At 44.4% G+C, this 16,643-nt stretch overlaps 1 protein-coding gene across 1 annotated transcript in view; it reads left to right on the top strand.

Moving 5' to 3' along the window:
* insrb (insulin receptor b) overlaps positions 1–16,643 on the top strand; it is a 61,898-nt gene that overhangs the window by 8,751 nt on the left and 36,504 nt on the right. Inside the window, exon 2 of the mRNA XM_072438798.1 lies at positions 5,521–6,069. Within this exon, the coding sequence (XP_072294899.1) occupies positions 5,521–6,069 (549 nt within the window). The remainder of the gene's footprint in view (positions 1–5,520; positions 6,070–16,643) is intronic.

Here is a 16,643-nt window from a genome sequence, read left to right as displayed (position 1 = left end):
TTTTGGAGTACCATTACTAGTACCTGCAGCTACCGGCCTGGCCTGGCCACAGCTCCAGTGGTGCTTAGAAATGGGCTCCTTTAATGTGCTTATCGATGGGAGTGGAGGCAATAATCTGATGCTCATTCATCTCACCTCAAGTCTTATGTGAAAAGTTGCAATGCAGATTCACCTTTTTTCATTAATTAGCGTATGTTTGCATCCAAAACAAAGCATGAGTGGTTTTGCTCGTGATGATTATGGACAGGGTCCAATTAAATGTAATGTTAAAACGCAGCAGGTTAACGTGGCAATTTTCATCTTGTATCAGCTGCTTAGTCATATATTGTCTACTTATTGATTGAGTCTCTTATCCGAAAATCTCATAATCACTTTTTTCTGTCCAGAGTTTGCTGCCTTCGCTATAGCTTGGTTTAGTTTCATGCTAACGTGCAGCTGCCATGCGCTTGAGCCAGCGTCCAAGACGGACCTCTTCTTCCTGGGCCACATAAAGCTGCTCTCTCACTTTCTAAAGCTGTGCGCGTGATCCACTTTCTCATGGCCGGCCAGCTACTGTTAGTTGATGCATATTAAGTTCTCTGCAGGGAGTACAACGCTAAAAATAATCAGTCTGAAATTGTAGTTACTCTATAACGGCGCTCGCAGCTGTGGGAGCTGACTGAATAGGAGATGAACAGAGATGTTATGAGCTATGACCTCATTTGCATCTCATGTTAGATCACTCTAATAAAAGATAGACATGGTGCACTGCATTAGAATAGCATCACACATTTTATTGATGCAATATTTAACAAAACAACAAAATTTAGACTGTCATGGCTCTGTCAAAGGATGGTAAATATGCCTCATATGGGGTTGCATTTTCCTCCAACGATGGTTTAATGTACCTTCATTATTTCCAAAGGTACATGTACCCTAAACCCATCCACCATCAATACATTTGAGTGTTGAGTTTATTGAAAATCTTTATTTGCTCCAGGAGTCTTGAGTTTTTTTTTTTTAACCGTTGCAGGGTTTGTTTTGGTCCATCTTCCAGGGCGTGCGTAGGCACATCACGAGAGCGTAATCTCTGATTGGTTGCTGCGGCGCGTCTGCTGCAAAAAAGTTAAACCTTTCCTACTTTACTGCTTCGGCCGCTCTGACCGCGCACCCAAAGCGTCCGATGCTCGAACGCCCCCAACGTGTCCGACGCACAAAACGCAGGATTCGCGCCACAATAACGCTCAAAACGCACTGCAAAAACGCTAGACGCCCAAGACACGCGTCCACAAAGACTTTGAATGTAAACTGAACACTTTGACGCCGCGGTACTTGTTTATTTGAAGTAGTATTTTAATGATGTCAAATCGGATGGCGGGCCATTTTGATTTATCATGTTACGGATGGCGTCCCCGCCATCCCTGTATGTACGTAGCGAGACCCCTGTGTGTAACTAAAACAAATCAGCTTGTTTGTTTTGTGAGGTATAGACCATAGTAGCATACACACAGTTTTGTTTGAATAATTTATTGCAAATGGTGTTTCCCCCACGTGTTTATGTGATTGGACAAAAAGTGCTGGTGAGTTGCGCCTCTTATGCCAAAGCTGTGAACTGGATTGCAGTTTATCCATTACAAATTGTCAATGTAGTTTTGGGGTGTCCTCGTGAACTGAACCCATTACGATTATTAAACGTTTCCATTAAAATTCCACCTTGTTCTCAAAAGCATTGCAATTACAATTAGATTTGTTGTTTGATGCGTTTAAAATTAGCCTTTTAAACACGTCAAGGAGCTCTTGTCCTGGCTAAACTGATGCTGGGATCCCATGCATTTCCAAACATATTTGCAGAAATCTAAAAAGAGTGAGCAGATTTTACAAATATGGCAGGATATTTGGTTGTTTTTAGAGGTATTTGGTTGTTTTTAGAGGAAATAACTTTCTAATTGATTACAATAAATCTTGCAGCGCTTGTGCAAAGACTCCTATATAGTGAATTGCTACACTGTGAGATCAATTAACCTCTCTTATCTTGCACGTAATTCATTATAATAATAGAGACATGCCCCAGATACATTTGAATGTCATAAGATTCTTTGCTTCTTTTCAAGCAAAGTAAACGAGCAGCAGAACAGTATTTGTTTTGCATAGTTTAAAATGTCCACAAATAACCCCAATAATACATAAAGCGCTAATCTCCTGCTGAAGATTTAAACTCGTTCACCTCGCTCGCAGCTTTATTCTGTGGTGTTCCTGTTTCCTGTCTGACACCCCCTATAATTCCCTGCTTCTCGCCGTTTTCTCATTCCTCCTGCCAAATTAAGTGTCAAAAAGACAGGAAAGGCAGGAGGATGGCCCACATTTCTCATATAGAGCTCTACACAATATGGTACAGTGCGTTTCAGTCTCCACTCTGGTATTTTCCTCCTTTTCTGTCCCTCTGAATAAAAAAAAAAACAGCCCACATTGACTCATTAGGCACTGATTGAGTTGTTATTGTAATTAAGGGCTCCTGTACAGCCAGTGAGAGCTCCAAGCTGTCTGCATATGGGTGGTCCACAGCGGGAGGGCGGGTGACTGAGCGCATTCGGTCATTGTCCAGTCGGTCCCCTGCACCAGCTTTGTTTTCAAGAGTTGTTTTTTTCCCTCTATATACGATAAACATAAAATCACTAAAACACAAAGGCACATTGATTAAATGTCCTCGTATGCTCTCATCACTACCCCCCCTGTCAAACCTTTCTGTTGTTGGGTAAATATGGCCAGTGTGCCCCCCTCTTCTGCCCCTGTGTGGCTGCCTACGTGAAGCCTGTCATGTAACATTGGGCCATAGCAGGCCTCCATTCATGCATGTGATGGCCAACCGTCCTGTGGGTCCCTTACGTCACCCCACGTTCCTGTCGCTGCTCAGGTTACACTTTCACCCCCCTGTTCCTTGTGTGCCCCCCTCTTCTACCCACACCCTCTTCCTCCGTCGCTTTCCCACTCTGCTCGTTTTAGATATGGCCTTAACCACTCATGGTGCATTTAGTATTTCATTGCACTTTGTCGAATGCATCTCTGGGCCAATTGCATTTATTCTTTGATGGCGGTATAGTTTGGCACATAAAAACTAAATTTGAACTTGTGATATTTTCTGTAGCAATATATCAAATAAATTATAATATTGAAACGTTATGCCAATAGCACAATAGCCCTAATGCATGATGAGTAATTTAAAATGTGTATAGTTCAATAATCTCATGTAATTTCATTAAAATAGAATATTGAGCCCCCACAAAATTATTCCGTCATTGTAATTTATCAATCTGCCTGTATTGTAATCATTGTGATAGGCGTACAAAAAGGTAATATTCTTTGTAATGTTTACATGTTTGGAAGCGAATTGTAGCCAGTAGCTGCTCCTTAGCTTGATCTATTGTAGTTGCAGGATATTTTAAAATGAATGACTTTTATTGAAATGCAAATTACATTGGATTAATGTCCATGTGTGGCTGGATGTTAAGTTTTTAAAAGTGCATTCTTAATGTGACAATCTTTATGCCAAGTGAGGCTCATGTGAACTGCGTTACAGTTTGTTGTGTTTGTCATGTTACGCCACAGGTCTGAGCGGCCGGTGGACCTGTTTGATGTGTTCAGTAGATGAGGCAGGAAGGAGAGCCAGGTGTGAGGTTGTAGTTATTACACTACACAGAAAGAAATGTTTGGATCGAGTTTCAAAACGTCTCCAGTACAAGAGGTGTGGCTTAGGCGAGAGTTTTTTAATTTGTTGTTTCACGGATTTTCCCTGGCATTTTTAAAAGGGGAAGACGGAATAATAATAAAAATAAAATTTTATTTTCCCATTATCAAATTACATTTCTACCATCCAAAAGTCAGAGTTGAATTTAAAAAAAAACATGTTTATTCTAAATAATTTTCTTGGATTCTTAGAATATAGGCCCTACTCCCACATCTCTACATTATCTACATCATTATAGTTATCAATGCAAGACATTGAAAATGACTCTTATTATACTGCGGCGTACAAAAATACCTTGAATGTTATAAACTAACTGTTTTATGGAAGGTGGAGCTCACAGTGATCAGACAGAAAGTAGTCCCAGGCTGACAGCTTCTCAGAAAATGTATCATCCTGTGTCCAAACAAGTCGGTTTGATAAACTTTATTGAGTCTTGACAGGAACACAAAGTGTGCAATGAATGAATATTTCACACGCTCGAGTCGTGGACGCGCAGCTCAGATCAACTCATCAGGACAAGCAGCGGTCTTACAATGCGATCAGATGAGAACAAAGACTCCACAGACGAGCTGGACATGTCCACATGAGGAGGACTTGTGCTACTTAAATGGCAACGACAAAATGATTCTAATATAACCGATCAAGACGCGTATTCTTCATTTCCTCGTTCGAACGCGAGTTCAGTGAATGGGAGCGTGAGCCAAAGCCACGCCCACCCCGCATCCTTCATGTTAATCTATCGGTTGATCTCATGGATCTATGGTTGATCTAGGAAGCCGTGAGTTGAGAGAGTTTTAAAGCTCTGACGTTGGGACAAACACGGGGTAGTGCAGAAATGGTCGGGGTTTGGAGATGCTGGTGCAGAATAAATGTTTATTTTTATTGCGAAAAATCCACGAAAACAGGAAAAATATATATATATTTTTTAGAACCTCCGTTTTTGATGTCGGCGGGCTCGCGTAACAACTTATTAAACAACTCTCGCCATATCAAAATCACTGCATTATGGGCATTGGTTACAATTACTCCACAGTAGTGGTAAACATGTTTTCTAGTAGTAGCAATTGTGATTTGTAAAACTATTCCACTGATATGCTGCCAGTCAGAGTTTGTTGACATGTTTGTGTCTTAAATCATTAACAGAATGGGAGGTTAATCCGTAGTCTTTACCTGCACTATGATGGCACCAGTACTACCCCTTGCCTTGCAGATTTTGGCTTTATGTTCCGTTTTAACATTAATTTGTACCGATAATATTATCATCAGAAGAACGGTAAAACTAAACTGACTCAGGGCAATTGACTTCAATTCAAAGCAAAAATGTATGCAAAAAATGATCACAATTATATATTTATGTTTTCCATTTGTTGGCGCGTTATATTCTTCTCTGCCTCTGTTGTCCAGTGCATCCACTCTCCTCTGATGCAGAGTGCTGGCACTGCCCAAATGTGCAGGGCTTGTGTGATTACGGCAGCTCAAGAGTATGAATGAGCTTGGATAAGCGTTGTGCTTCTGGGTTTCATTTCTATTACCACTCTAATGTCTGCTTCATCCAGGTCAGGCACTGACCTAACACATTTTTTTTTGGGAATAAAAATGAACAGGGCCTGTCAATCATATTCAATATTTCCTATAAATATATGTTTGGTGGTGAGAGAGTGACCAGACCCACAGAATGTTCTGTGTTTCGGTCAGATTGCAACAGGACAGTTGTAACTAAGACAGCGCAGCATGACAGAGCAATGAATGAGTAATGCAACTAGATATTAAAACTGTTATTGTATTTTTCTCTTTTTCAGTCTGCCAGAGTAAAGACATCCGGAATAATGTGACCAACCTGCAGTCGCTGGAAAACTGCACCATCATCGAGGGCCATTTAAAGATTTTGCTCATGTTCAACTCTAAGACTGCTGACTTTCGAGGCCTTAGCTACCCCAAGCTCCAAGTGGTGACCGACTATGTGCTTCTGTTCAGAGTCTATGGGCTCGAGACGCTGGCACGACTCTTCCCAAACCTAACTGTAATCCGCGGCAACAACCTCTTCTTCAACTACGCTCTGGTCGTGTATGAGATGATGCAGATGAGAGAGCTGGGGCTGCACAGCCTCATGAACATCACCAGAGGAGCTGTAAGGATCGAGAAGAACGATGACCTGTGCTACCTGGCCACCCTCGACTGGTCAAAGATCCTGGACTCTATGGAAGACAACTACATTGTGGAAAATAAGAACGAGAAGGAGTGTGGGGATATATGTCCGGGGACCGCGCAGGGCCAGACCATCTGCCCTCTGAACAACATCAACGGGCACTTCCGGGGACGATGCTGGTCCCATGACCACTGTCAGAGAAGTAAGTCACTGTGATACAATGCTACACCACATTGTTATTGACTGTCCACGACATCACACATAAAGCTATTCAAAAGTCTATTGAGGCACACACTGAGAACATGCATCAGGTTATTATTCTGCATACATCAATGGAGGTGACTCATGTTTTCATTGCAAAGTGTTTGTGTAGTGAGCTCAACAATTTCCATGTTGTGGAGCGCTCCAGCTAATATCAGCGGGCGAAGGTCATGTTCATGCCATGCCTTCTGTTTACCATAGATTGACTTGAGTGTCATGATGTGTAATTATAGGCCCACTACCTGCTTCATGGGTCAAATAATTGCTGTCTTACTGATGTATAAATGTATAAGTTACCGTACAAGTCATTGAGCAAGCTTACCATCATACACTCTAAGCTTGCTCAGTCAGTGTGTGTGTGTCAAATATACAGACCACATGTGCTCTTAGGGTGAAGTGGGATTTAGGACAGTGGTTCCCAATCCGTGGTGTATATGCAGAGTGAAAAAACAATAACATTTATTACATTTATTTGGTCATTAGTTATTCATTTTAGAAATGTTTAGTTATATTTTAATGATACAAAATATTTTGTATATAATTGGTAAGTAAAGAAATATTTCTCTGCATTGGATATCTTTTGATGTGTGTAGTTCTCACAGACACAAGGTTCTAATATCTGAGGGTAAACAGTTTGGTAACCATTGCTGTAGGTGTGACGGATATGACCGTTTACTCTGCGTCATTTGATAGGCACCATTTTTAGAACATGATGCAATGGAGTTTTTTGTCAGTGCTGTAGGGGCGGGCATGTGTTCACCTCACTCATATAGTGCCTTGACTGTATTCGTCACAGTTTGAAATGTTTGCACTATATCTCCTCATTCCACATTCCTGTGGGTTGGACTTGTTGCTTTGACAATTTATTAATAAGTGCAGAATGTAATTTTGTTTGGTGCATTAGTTGGGACACATAAGTGACTTTGCTGATTTCCTCTTGATGAAGTTGAAAAAGTTTAAATGTACAACCACAAAACTCAAGGAGAGCTGGAAAAGCTGGAAATCTTTAATCAGAGCTTTTATGTGAATGAATATTTGAGTTACGGAGGATGCCGGAGTGGAGGAACATTAGACGGGGCATTAGAGTTTATGTGTGAGTGGAAACTGTGAGCTTGTTTTTGTTGTGCTTTTTACAGGGTTCTACTGTTGCCCTAGGTAAGAGCCGACGAATGCATAGCATTCCTCTGATCTTGTACAGACTCCTTACGAGCAGGAAAACCAGTGGGTGCATGTGTGGGTAAAGGCAGCATGCATCACCTTTATGTTAGAAACATTTGTAATCAAAATAACCTGAAGAATTGGAAAAAGGTTTTGAGGTCTGTCTGCTCAGATGTTTTGACAGTTCTGTTTACTTTCCTCTGCTCTTGCAAGTTATCACCAGTTGCTCTGGCTATGTAGCCATGCCATACGTTCAGACCTATAAGAGTTCTGTGCATTTTTCAGGAGCCACTGTCTTTTAAGTCCCTATGTACCACCTGCTCCTGCTTGCACCTCACCTGCTCCCGGATCAGACAACAACAACACAGAGCAGCCACGTGTTTGTGAAAACACGCACAGAACTACGAGCTCTCCTGCTAGTCTTCTAGTTTAAAACATAATAGAGGTTCAGAGCCAAATGTGTCGTCTATCAGCCATAGGAAGTCACACGCTCAAACTGAGCCAAATGGTTTCCCATTGCATCCACAGAACACACACTTGTTTACAGGCACACGCTGATGATTTACTCATTAAAAGCCATAAATTAATGCGTGCCTTTATGCATGCCTTGAATGTAAAAAGAGCAATGAGCCTGTCAAAACTGTTGTGTCTTATTTTGCTGAGAAAATGTGCACAGTTACCAAATGACTGCGTATGGAAAGTGAAAATGCAAAGCACTTCATGGTTTTGTCAAAGTCTCATTTGAACGTGGCACCTCACAAACACTAGTCGCCCTCGCTTTGCTCTTCTGCACATTTTCCTTCCTCAAACTGTCCAAACTACTCAGAGGATGAAAGCCTGCTCCTATATCCACTCTGTTTGGCATGACGCGGACATGAACGGCTCAAGGATTCATTCAAGCCACGCCGTTAATTGATGAGCAGAAGCACATGCATGCCTAAAATTGCCAAGGAAATGCCGTTGCTCTTATGAACTCGACAGATTTGGTCAAAAATCATATTATCAAAAGCCTATAAACCTATATTTAATATGATTAGAAAAATAAATGTTTTTGACACAAGTCAATGTGGTCGGTATCGGCCAATCAAAATTTCAGATGATCAGTGATCAACTTCAATTATCCTGGTTGGAACAAATATAAAATTCAGGCTTGTATTTTTTGCAAATGTGCCATGGTATAGTGACAGTAATAGCTGCAGATGCTTGAGTTTTCAGTTCTGTAAACCTTTGAGTATATTGTCTAATCAAAATAATTGAGTAATCTTGCAATCTTTCAATATCTCCCACCTCTATCCATAAAGTAGAAGTTGTTGTCGTTGGAGCGATATTGAAACCCAACTAAACGTGCTAGATGTAGGTAAGGTGAAAAGGCAACGGCAAAAGTCAGTTTGTTGTTTGCTCTGTATTTATTGAGCACGAGTGACGCCAGAGCTGCTCTTAACACACACAGACATAAGCAGCATAAGACTAAAAGGCTTCCAGGTCAAAGTTCATCCTGCCTGTACCCAGCCGCTTTGATTGTTTTCAAAACCACACACGCACACTAGGACGCAGTGCTCAGTGTGACCTCAGGGCAAAACTGAGTTTGATTTAGGGGGGGACAGTGAATGGCAATAAATACTCAGACATTTCATAAGGCGCTGGTACAGCTGGCAGCCCGGTGTAAACGCTCTCTCTTCTTTCTCACACTTATTGTGCTTTATCTCCTATATTTTGTAAATATAATTAGTATATTTTTTCTATTTTACTGTACGATAGGGACACGCGCTGGAATAGTTTTTTAATTCAACTGTTTTTGACTTTTTTCGGCTGGATTTGAGCGTTTTTCGTTGCGTTTGTTATGTTGTTGTGACGTGAGCTAGCTCCGAGCGAGCCCATCAGCCCCCCCCCCCCCCGCGCCCTCCGGCCGCGCTAAAGTACGGCGTGTCGTCGGTACACGTTTATATACACGTTTATATGAAAGAGGAACTTCACGAACGATCGGGACACGCACTGGAATCGCTTTAAATTAACTTGTTTTGACTTTATTCGGCTGGATTGAGTGTTTTCGTCGTGTCGTTGCGATGTGTCTTGGCTCTGAGTCCCCCGGCTCCGGCCCCGCCCCCCGCCCGGCGCCGTACCGCGTTTACACAAAGGAGGAACTCATGAAACTGAGGAGAACAGTCGTCTTACCCGGAGATCGTCACGTTATCCCGGCGGACATCCTAAGGAAAACGCAACGAGGCAGACGGGCTGGACGTAAACTCAGAGAGAAGAGAGGGACAAACAGGAAGTCGGTTCCCGCCGTAGTCATGGGTAACGTGAGGTCCCTTCAAAATAAAATGACGGAAATAGCGAGCCTCATGCGGTCCCAGAGGATTTATAGGGACAGCAGCGTCTTGATTTTCACAGAGACCTGGTTAACAGCAGAAATGCCAGACTCTATTGTAGGTTTGGACAATTTTCATCTGCTGCAGGCGGACAGAACGAGAGAATGCTTGAAGAAAAGAGGTGGAGGTCTGGCGGTGTATGTGAACACGAGCTGGTCCAAACCCGAACACTGCACAGTGAGGGAGCAGCTATGTAACAAGGATATTGAACTATTGGCTATTGGCATGAGGCCATATTATCTGCCCCGGGAGTTCTCACATGTGATTTTGATCGCAGTCTATGTGGCCCCGTCTGCCAATGCTGAAAATGCTTGTGAAGCACTGCTCTCCTGCACTTGTAGGCTGCAAACACAGCATCCACAGGCTCTCTTCCTCATCTCTGGTGACTTTAACCACGCTTCTCCCTCTTCTGTTCTACCAACATACACCCAGTATGTTACCTGCCCCACCAGAGAGAATAGAACATTGGACTTGTTTTTTGCCAACACCAAGGAGGCTTATTCTTCTCCCCCCCTCCCTCCCCTGGGCAGCTCGGACCACAACCTTGTACATCTGAGGCCTGTGTATGAACCCATCGTGCGCAGGCAGCCTGTGGTGTCCCGTGAGGTGAGGATGTGGTCTGCTGAGAGCGAGGAGGCTCTGAGGGACTGCTTCAGCACCACTGTCTGGACTGAGCTTTATGACCCACATGGGGAGGACATCAACACCATCACAGAGTGCATCACAGGCTACATCAACTTCTGTTTTGAGAACATTGTTCCCTCCCGGACGGTGCGGTGTTTTCCAAACAACAAGCCATGGATTAACCGTGAACTGAAGGCTCTGCTGACGGAGAAGAAGAGAGCCTTCAGGTCAGGGAACAAGGAGGAGCTGAGGACTGTGCAGAAGGAGCTGAGGAGGAAGATCAGGCAGGCTGAGGCCGGCTACAAGAGGAGGATGGAGGAGCAGCTGCAGCAAAAGAACATTCAGGGAGTGTGGAGGAGCCTGAAAACCATCTCGGGCTTCAAAATCCCACCTGCCCAGACAGAGGGGGATCTACAGTGGGTGAATGATTTAAATGCTCACATCTTGAGGTTTGATCGGTCACCCGCCCCTCCCCCTGCACAGCTGCATGCTCCCTCTTCCACAGCTGGACAATGCCCTGCATCTGTTCCTCTTCGCTTATCTGCCCCGGACCATCGGCTCCCCACTTCGCCTGGACTCACCCATCCCCCCAGCACACGGTCCCCCTGCCAACCACTGACTGTCACAGCAGCACAGGTGAGGAGTGAGCTGAAGAGGATTAAAGTGAGGAAGGCAGCAGGACCTGATGGCATCAGCCCCAGGCTCCTTAAGTCCTGCGCAGATGAACTGTGTGGAGTTATGGAGCATGTCTTCAACATGAGCCTGAAGCTGAGGGTGGTACCACAGGTCTGGAAGACCTCCTGTCTGGTACCTGTGCCTAAGACACCGCGCCCCAAAGACCTCAACAGCTTCAGGCCAGTGGCTCTCACGTCCCACCTGATGAAGACACTGGAGCGGCTAGTCCTGGACCACCTCCGCTCCACCGTGAGCTCAGCCATGGACCCGCTGCAGTTTGCATATCGGTCTGGCATCGGAGTGGAGGACGCCGTCATCTCCCTGCTGCACCGCTCTCTCTCACCTGGAAAAGCCTGGCAGCTCTGTGAGGATTCTGTTCTTCGATCTTTCCAGCGCCTTCAACACCATCCAGCCGCTGCTCCTGAGGGACAAGCTGGAGACGGCTGGTGTGGAGTATGACCTGGCAGAGTGGATCCTGGACTAGCTCACAGACCGACCCCAGTTTGTGAGAGCCCGGAACTGTGTGTCTGACACTTGGACCTGCAGTGTGGGGGCGCCCCAGGGCACTGTCCTCGCGCCCTTTCTCTTCACCCTTTACACTGCAGACTTCAGACATGACACGGACAGCTGTGTCCTGCAGAAGTTCTCTGACGACTCTGCCATCATCGGACTCATCACGGACGACGATGACGCGGAGTACAGAGGACTGGCGCAGGACTTTGTGGACTGGTGTCAGCGGAACCACCTCCTCATCAACGCGGGAAAGACCAAGGAGATGGTGGTGGATTTCCGCAGACGCCACCCCACTGCCCCCTCACCAGTGAACATCCAGGGACGGGACATTGAGAGAGTGGACTCATACAAGTACCTGGGTGTTCATCTGAACCACAAACTGGACTGGACTCATAACACAGACGCACTGTACAGGAAGAGCCAGAGTCGGCTCTACCTCCTGAGGAGACTCAGGTCTTTTGGAGTGACAGGGCCACTCCTGAAGACCTTCTACGACTCTGTGGTGGCATCAGCCCTCCTGTACGGTGTGGCCTGCTGGAGCAGCAGCATCACAGAGAGGGAGAGGAGGAAGCTGGACAGAGTCATCAAGAAGTCCAGCTCCGTCCTGGGCTGTGCTCTGGACTCTGTGCAGGAGGTGGGGGACAGGAGGGTCCTGGCTAGATTCACATCTATGCTGGACCATGAGTGTCACCCCCTGCAGGACACTCTGTCCGCTCTGGAGAGCAGCTTCAGTGAGAGACTGATCCACCCTCGCTGTGTGAAGGAAAGGTTCCGTAGGTCTTTCCTTCCTGCTGCTGTCAGACTTTATAACAAGAACTGTTACGAGTACTGAACACTCGCAATACTGACCTAACCATGTGCAATTCTGTCATATGTGCAATTGCTGTTGGAATTCATGTGCAATTCATGTGCAATTACTGTGAAATTCATGTGCAATCTATGTGCTGTCGTGACACATATTCATGTGCAATTACTGTCGTGATCACATGCAATGGTATTTATGTATTTATTTATTCATTTGTCTATGGGAGTTTTTATTTATTTATTGGAGATCTTCTACTGAAAGTGTTTTTCAGACTTCCTATTAGTGATCTGTTCTGTTATTCTGTATCTACCTCTGTATCTACCTGCGTTGCACCAATGAAATTTCCCCATGTGGGACAATAAAGGAATATCTTATCTTATCTTAAAATATAGCCGCAAGCGGCAATGATCGGCCCTCGCCACGCCGCCGCCACACCGCAAGAGGAGGGGGCGCTAACGCGCCTCAATTGTCCTTTTATTACGCCTACTGCTGAATCTGTGACGCTGTCACATCTTCTCCCCTTTTGTTTTACCATCAAAAAGCAATTTTATTTTGAATTCTTGGCAAAATGTGCGGCTTTGCCGCACAGACACCGTGACTTTTTGAATAAAAATGTGGATAACTTTTGATGGTCCACCCCTGAAGATGAGTCTCACCAAATTTCAGGTTAATAGGGCTAACGCCCTAAGAGGAGTTTGTGAAAGTCTAAAGTGTAAACATGTTCTGGCGATTTCCCCATTGGAATAACATGGAAGGTTTCGGTCATCGTTACGGCAACGCCATAACAATTATGACATGGGTCTCATTGACTTTTTTTGATGGGGATGCCAAAATTGAGTTCTGTGTCAAATTTCATATAATTTCGCAAAACTAAACATTTAACCTCCATATAAAATCTGTAGGGGGCGCTGTGGCTCCAAATGAATTTATTTCACTTCAAGTAGGTTTAGGGCAAAGAGTTTAACAACTGATTCTAATTTGACGCAATTCGGACTTTATCAGCGCAAACGGCAGAAATGTAAAATTTGGGAGATTTCTGAAATTATTGCTACAGTTTGCGGCTTCGCCGCACAGAGACCGTGACAGGTATCAATGTAATTTGAATAACTTTTGATGTCCCACTCCTCAGTAGCATTTTCACCAAATTTCAGCTTTTTAGAGCCAACGCCCTGGGAGGAGTTCGTAAAAGTACGACGTTTGGAAAAACTCCGAAGTCATGTTTAGCCATTTTTGAAGCAATATGGCCGACATTTGGTTGGGCGGACGGCGTTGCCGTAGTAATATTTTTTACTTCTCTTGTCACCATCTACCTCTGCGCCAAATTTCATGATTCTACGATCAGATTTTTTTTGGGTCATTTCCCATCTCTCAATGCATTTTTGGTACATTTGGGGGCGCTGACGCGCACATTTTTTTTATTTTAGAAAAGGGAAATAGCCAGAATGTAGAGAGGCACGATTTTTAGAGGTGTGCAAATTTTTGTGACTTTTCGTCAATGTTCACTGGGTGAAAAATAGGGGGGTTGGTCCCGAGAAGAAAGAAGAAAGAAAGAATAATATTCCGATGCAAAAACAATGTTTCCCATTTTTCAAATATCATAAACTATAAATTTTCGGAAAGCGCTCGCGCTTTCCTACCTCATGGTGTGGGTCCCTGGTCACTGACGGGTACTTTCGTTAATTTTGAGTGGGCTCCGCCCACTTTGTGTTTTTGGCACTCTATACAGTAATAATGTTCAATTTTTGCAATACATGCTTATATGCACGGAACGTGCAAGAGATGGGGAACGTATTCGTGAGCTACTTAGCGCAAATGAGTGCTTTATAAGGGGATGACGACCGAGCGGTCGTCATCCCAATGTAAAGTGCTCGTTTAGTGTGCACTTTTGCACGGGCTTCGCCCGTTTACAACGGTAATGTTCCATTTTCCTACTACTAATTAGTATGCACGGGGCGTGCGTGAGTGGAGGAGTGCGTTAGTGAGTGTTTGGAAGTGGGCGAGCGCTTTTTCGCACGGCCTTACGAGATTAATAGGCCTCTCGCCAGCTTGTGGCGCTCGGGCCTAATGATCATTATAATAGTAGTTGGCCTTTTATTATTATCAATAATTATGATAATATGCTATTAGAATTATATATGTTCTCTAACATTACAAAATTATACACATCCACAGTATAATTTTGGTTCAAAGATGTGAACTCTTGATGGATCTACTTTTCCTGCTCACCACTGGACTGGGAACTGAGCACATGGAGCTGATGCACTGACGCCTGAAATGAGCTCTCACAAACTGGACCAAGCGTCACTATTCGGACCCGTGTGTCTCGTCTGTATGACCATGCTCTTTACGCCCCTTCAAGCCTCTGGCCCACAGACAGAACGAGTACTGGCTGTGCCAGCGGAGGCAGCGAGTACCGTCTCAGTGTGGAGAAAGCTGATCGCCAACTTGCTCAAACCCATTGCTGTTGACAAACAATGAAGGTTGTGAAAGCCGTTTCAAAAGCAGAGAGTCTAGTAGTTGAAGGCGCTGCAGCTGGAGCAGCGGCGCTGCAGCTGGAGCAGCGGCGCTGCAGCTGGAGCAGCGGATGTACTGCACATACAAACTCAACCAAGGGTACAAAAGGATGGGTTTGTTATTTTGAAAGTTAAAATATGCAGATATAAAAGAAATCTACTATTTAGATCAGTGGTCCCCAAATTACGGCCCACAAGCCACATCCGGCCCGTTGGGCCTTTCAATCCGGCCCGCCAAGCTTGTCCCAGTTATGTTAAAAAAAATGTTTTAATTTATTATTTTTTTGCCGTAGGCTTTATTAGACAGTAGATGGAATGAGAAAGAAAGGAAGGGGAATGATGAGAGAGAAAGGAGGACATGCGGCAAATGTCGGAGTCGGGATTCAAATTGACGATACTGCGGCTGGCCGTTCATTTTACCTTTCGCCTATAATGCCCACATTTCCCCAGGAGATGGCACTGTTCCCTCTAAGCTGCGCAGCTGCGCACTGCTCGCACTTATTGCACTGCTCGCACTTAGTGGGCGCACAAGAAAATCTATGGCGCGCAGAAAATAAAATTCACCACAAACGGCCACCGGGGCCAATCAAGCAGGAAGTGCAAGTGTTTGACGCACTGAAGAAGACTCTTGTGGACAGTTGAAGACAGTAGATAATTAATCATTATTTAATGCATTTGGAAAACAATTTGTACATTGAGCCTTGCATTTGTTGCTTTGTTACAAGTTACAGGTCAAATCTTGCACGTAATGTATAGTAATTAATTAGTTCACACAAACACACCATATTTTCCTGGCCCGGCCCCTCGGCCAAATTTTAGAACCCAATGTGGTTGTATGGTGAGTCAGTGAGAAGATTGGGCGAGGCCTGTCTAACAACATATATTTTGGGTTCATTTAGACCAAACTTTTTTCACTAAGGGCCAAATACAGAAAAATGAACCAAGGGGTGGGTCTCACACTAGAGGTGACATATTGACTATAATTTGGTGTGTAATTGTAACTCACCTCTGTGTAGAACTCAATGGGAGCAGTGACGCTGTCCTTTGGATTGAAGAATGGCTGATATATGGCAGGAGAAAATGTGGTGGTTGAGACACAGAGGACTTCACAGAGATGGCTATCGGTTATTCTGGTTCTCAGTCTGTTTTTGTTCTGAGTTAACAGAGAAAATATTTGTTCGCAAATGTAAGTTGAGCCAAACAGGCTCATCATTCTTTTTGCATGGCGTCTCATCAGAGGAAACTGGACATTATCCAAACTCATACAAACTGATACAAGTTGCGGAGAGAGAGAAGCTGATGTTGACTTTTCAGAGAATCCTCTCATTGCAATCCTCTCACTTCTGCATACCAGGAAGGGGGTCAAGAAGAGCTTGATTTGCTTTTCAATAACAGAAAAATCTTGGAAACGCTAGTTGAATTCAATCATAAGAGATGCAATCACAGACACATATTTCTCCTTATTAGCAGTAAGGTCCGCGTTTGGAAAAGCAGGTCTGATTTAAGTCAGCGCAGTGAAGTCTGCTGCGTGATAGCTCCGTAGTTGCGTCTCAAACAGGCCGAGCTTTACACAGAAGGCTTTCATGTGGCGTAAAGGTGTGAAACCAGCTGCCCTTTGCCTTGTAGGTTCTTGTTTAGTGTCTTGAAATTATGAATACCGGTAAGATCAACTAAAAATGCGAGGTTTGCCAGCCACAGAAGGTCACACAGTTCACGAAGAGGAAGGCCCTTCTCTTTCAAAAACGGATCAATTTCTGATCTCTGCACGTAAAACCGCCGGGGCCCAGAGCCGCGGCTGAGCCAGTGCAGATCCACATCAGTCCTCTAGCTCGATTTATGTTGACAGTTTTTTGTGGTG

Source organism: Eucyclogobius newberryi, unplaced genomic scaffold (genome assembly GCF_026437365.1).
Source record: "Eucyclogobius newberryi isolate DKJ021-1_F unplaced genomic scaffold, fEucNew1.0.hap1 SCAF_9, whole genome shotgun sequence".
Taxonomy (NCBI): domain Eukaryota; kingdom Metazoa; phylum Chordata; class Actinopteri; order Gobiiformes; family Gobiidae; genus Eucyclogobius; species Eucyclogobius newberryi.
This window is presented reverse-complemented; position numbering and strand designations above follow the sequence as displayed.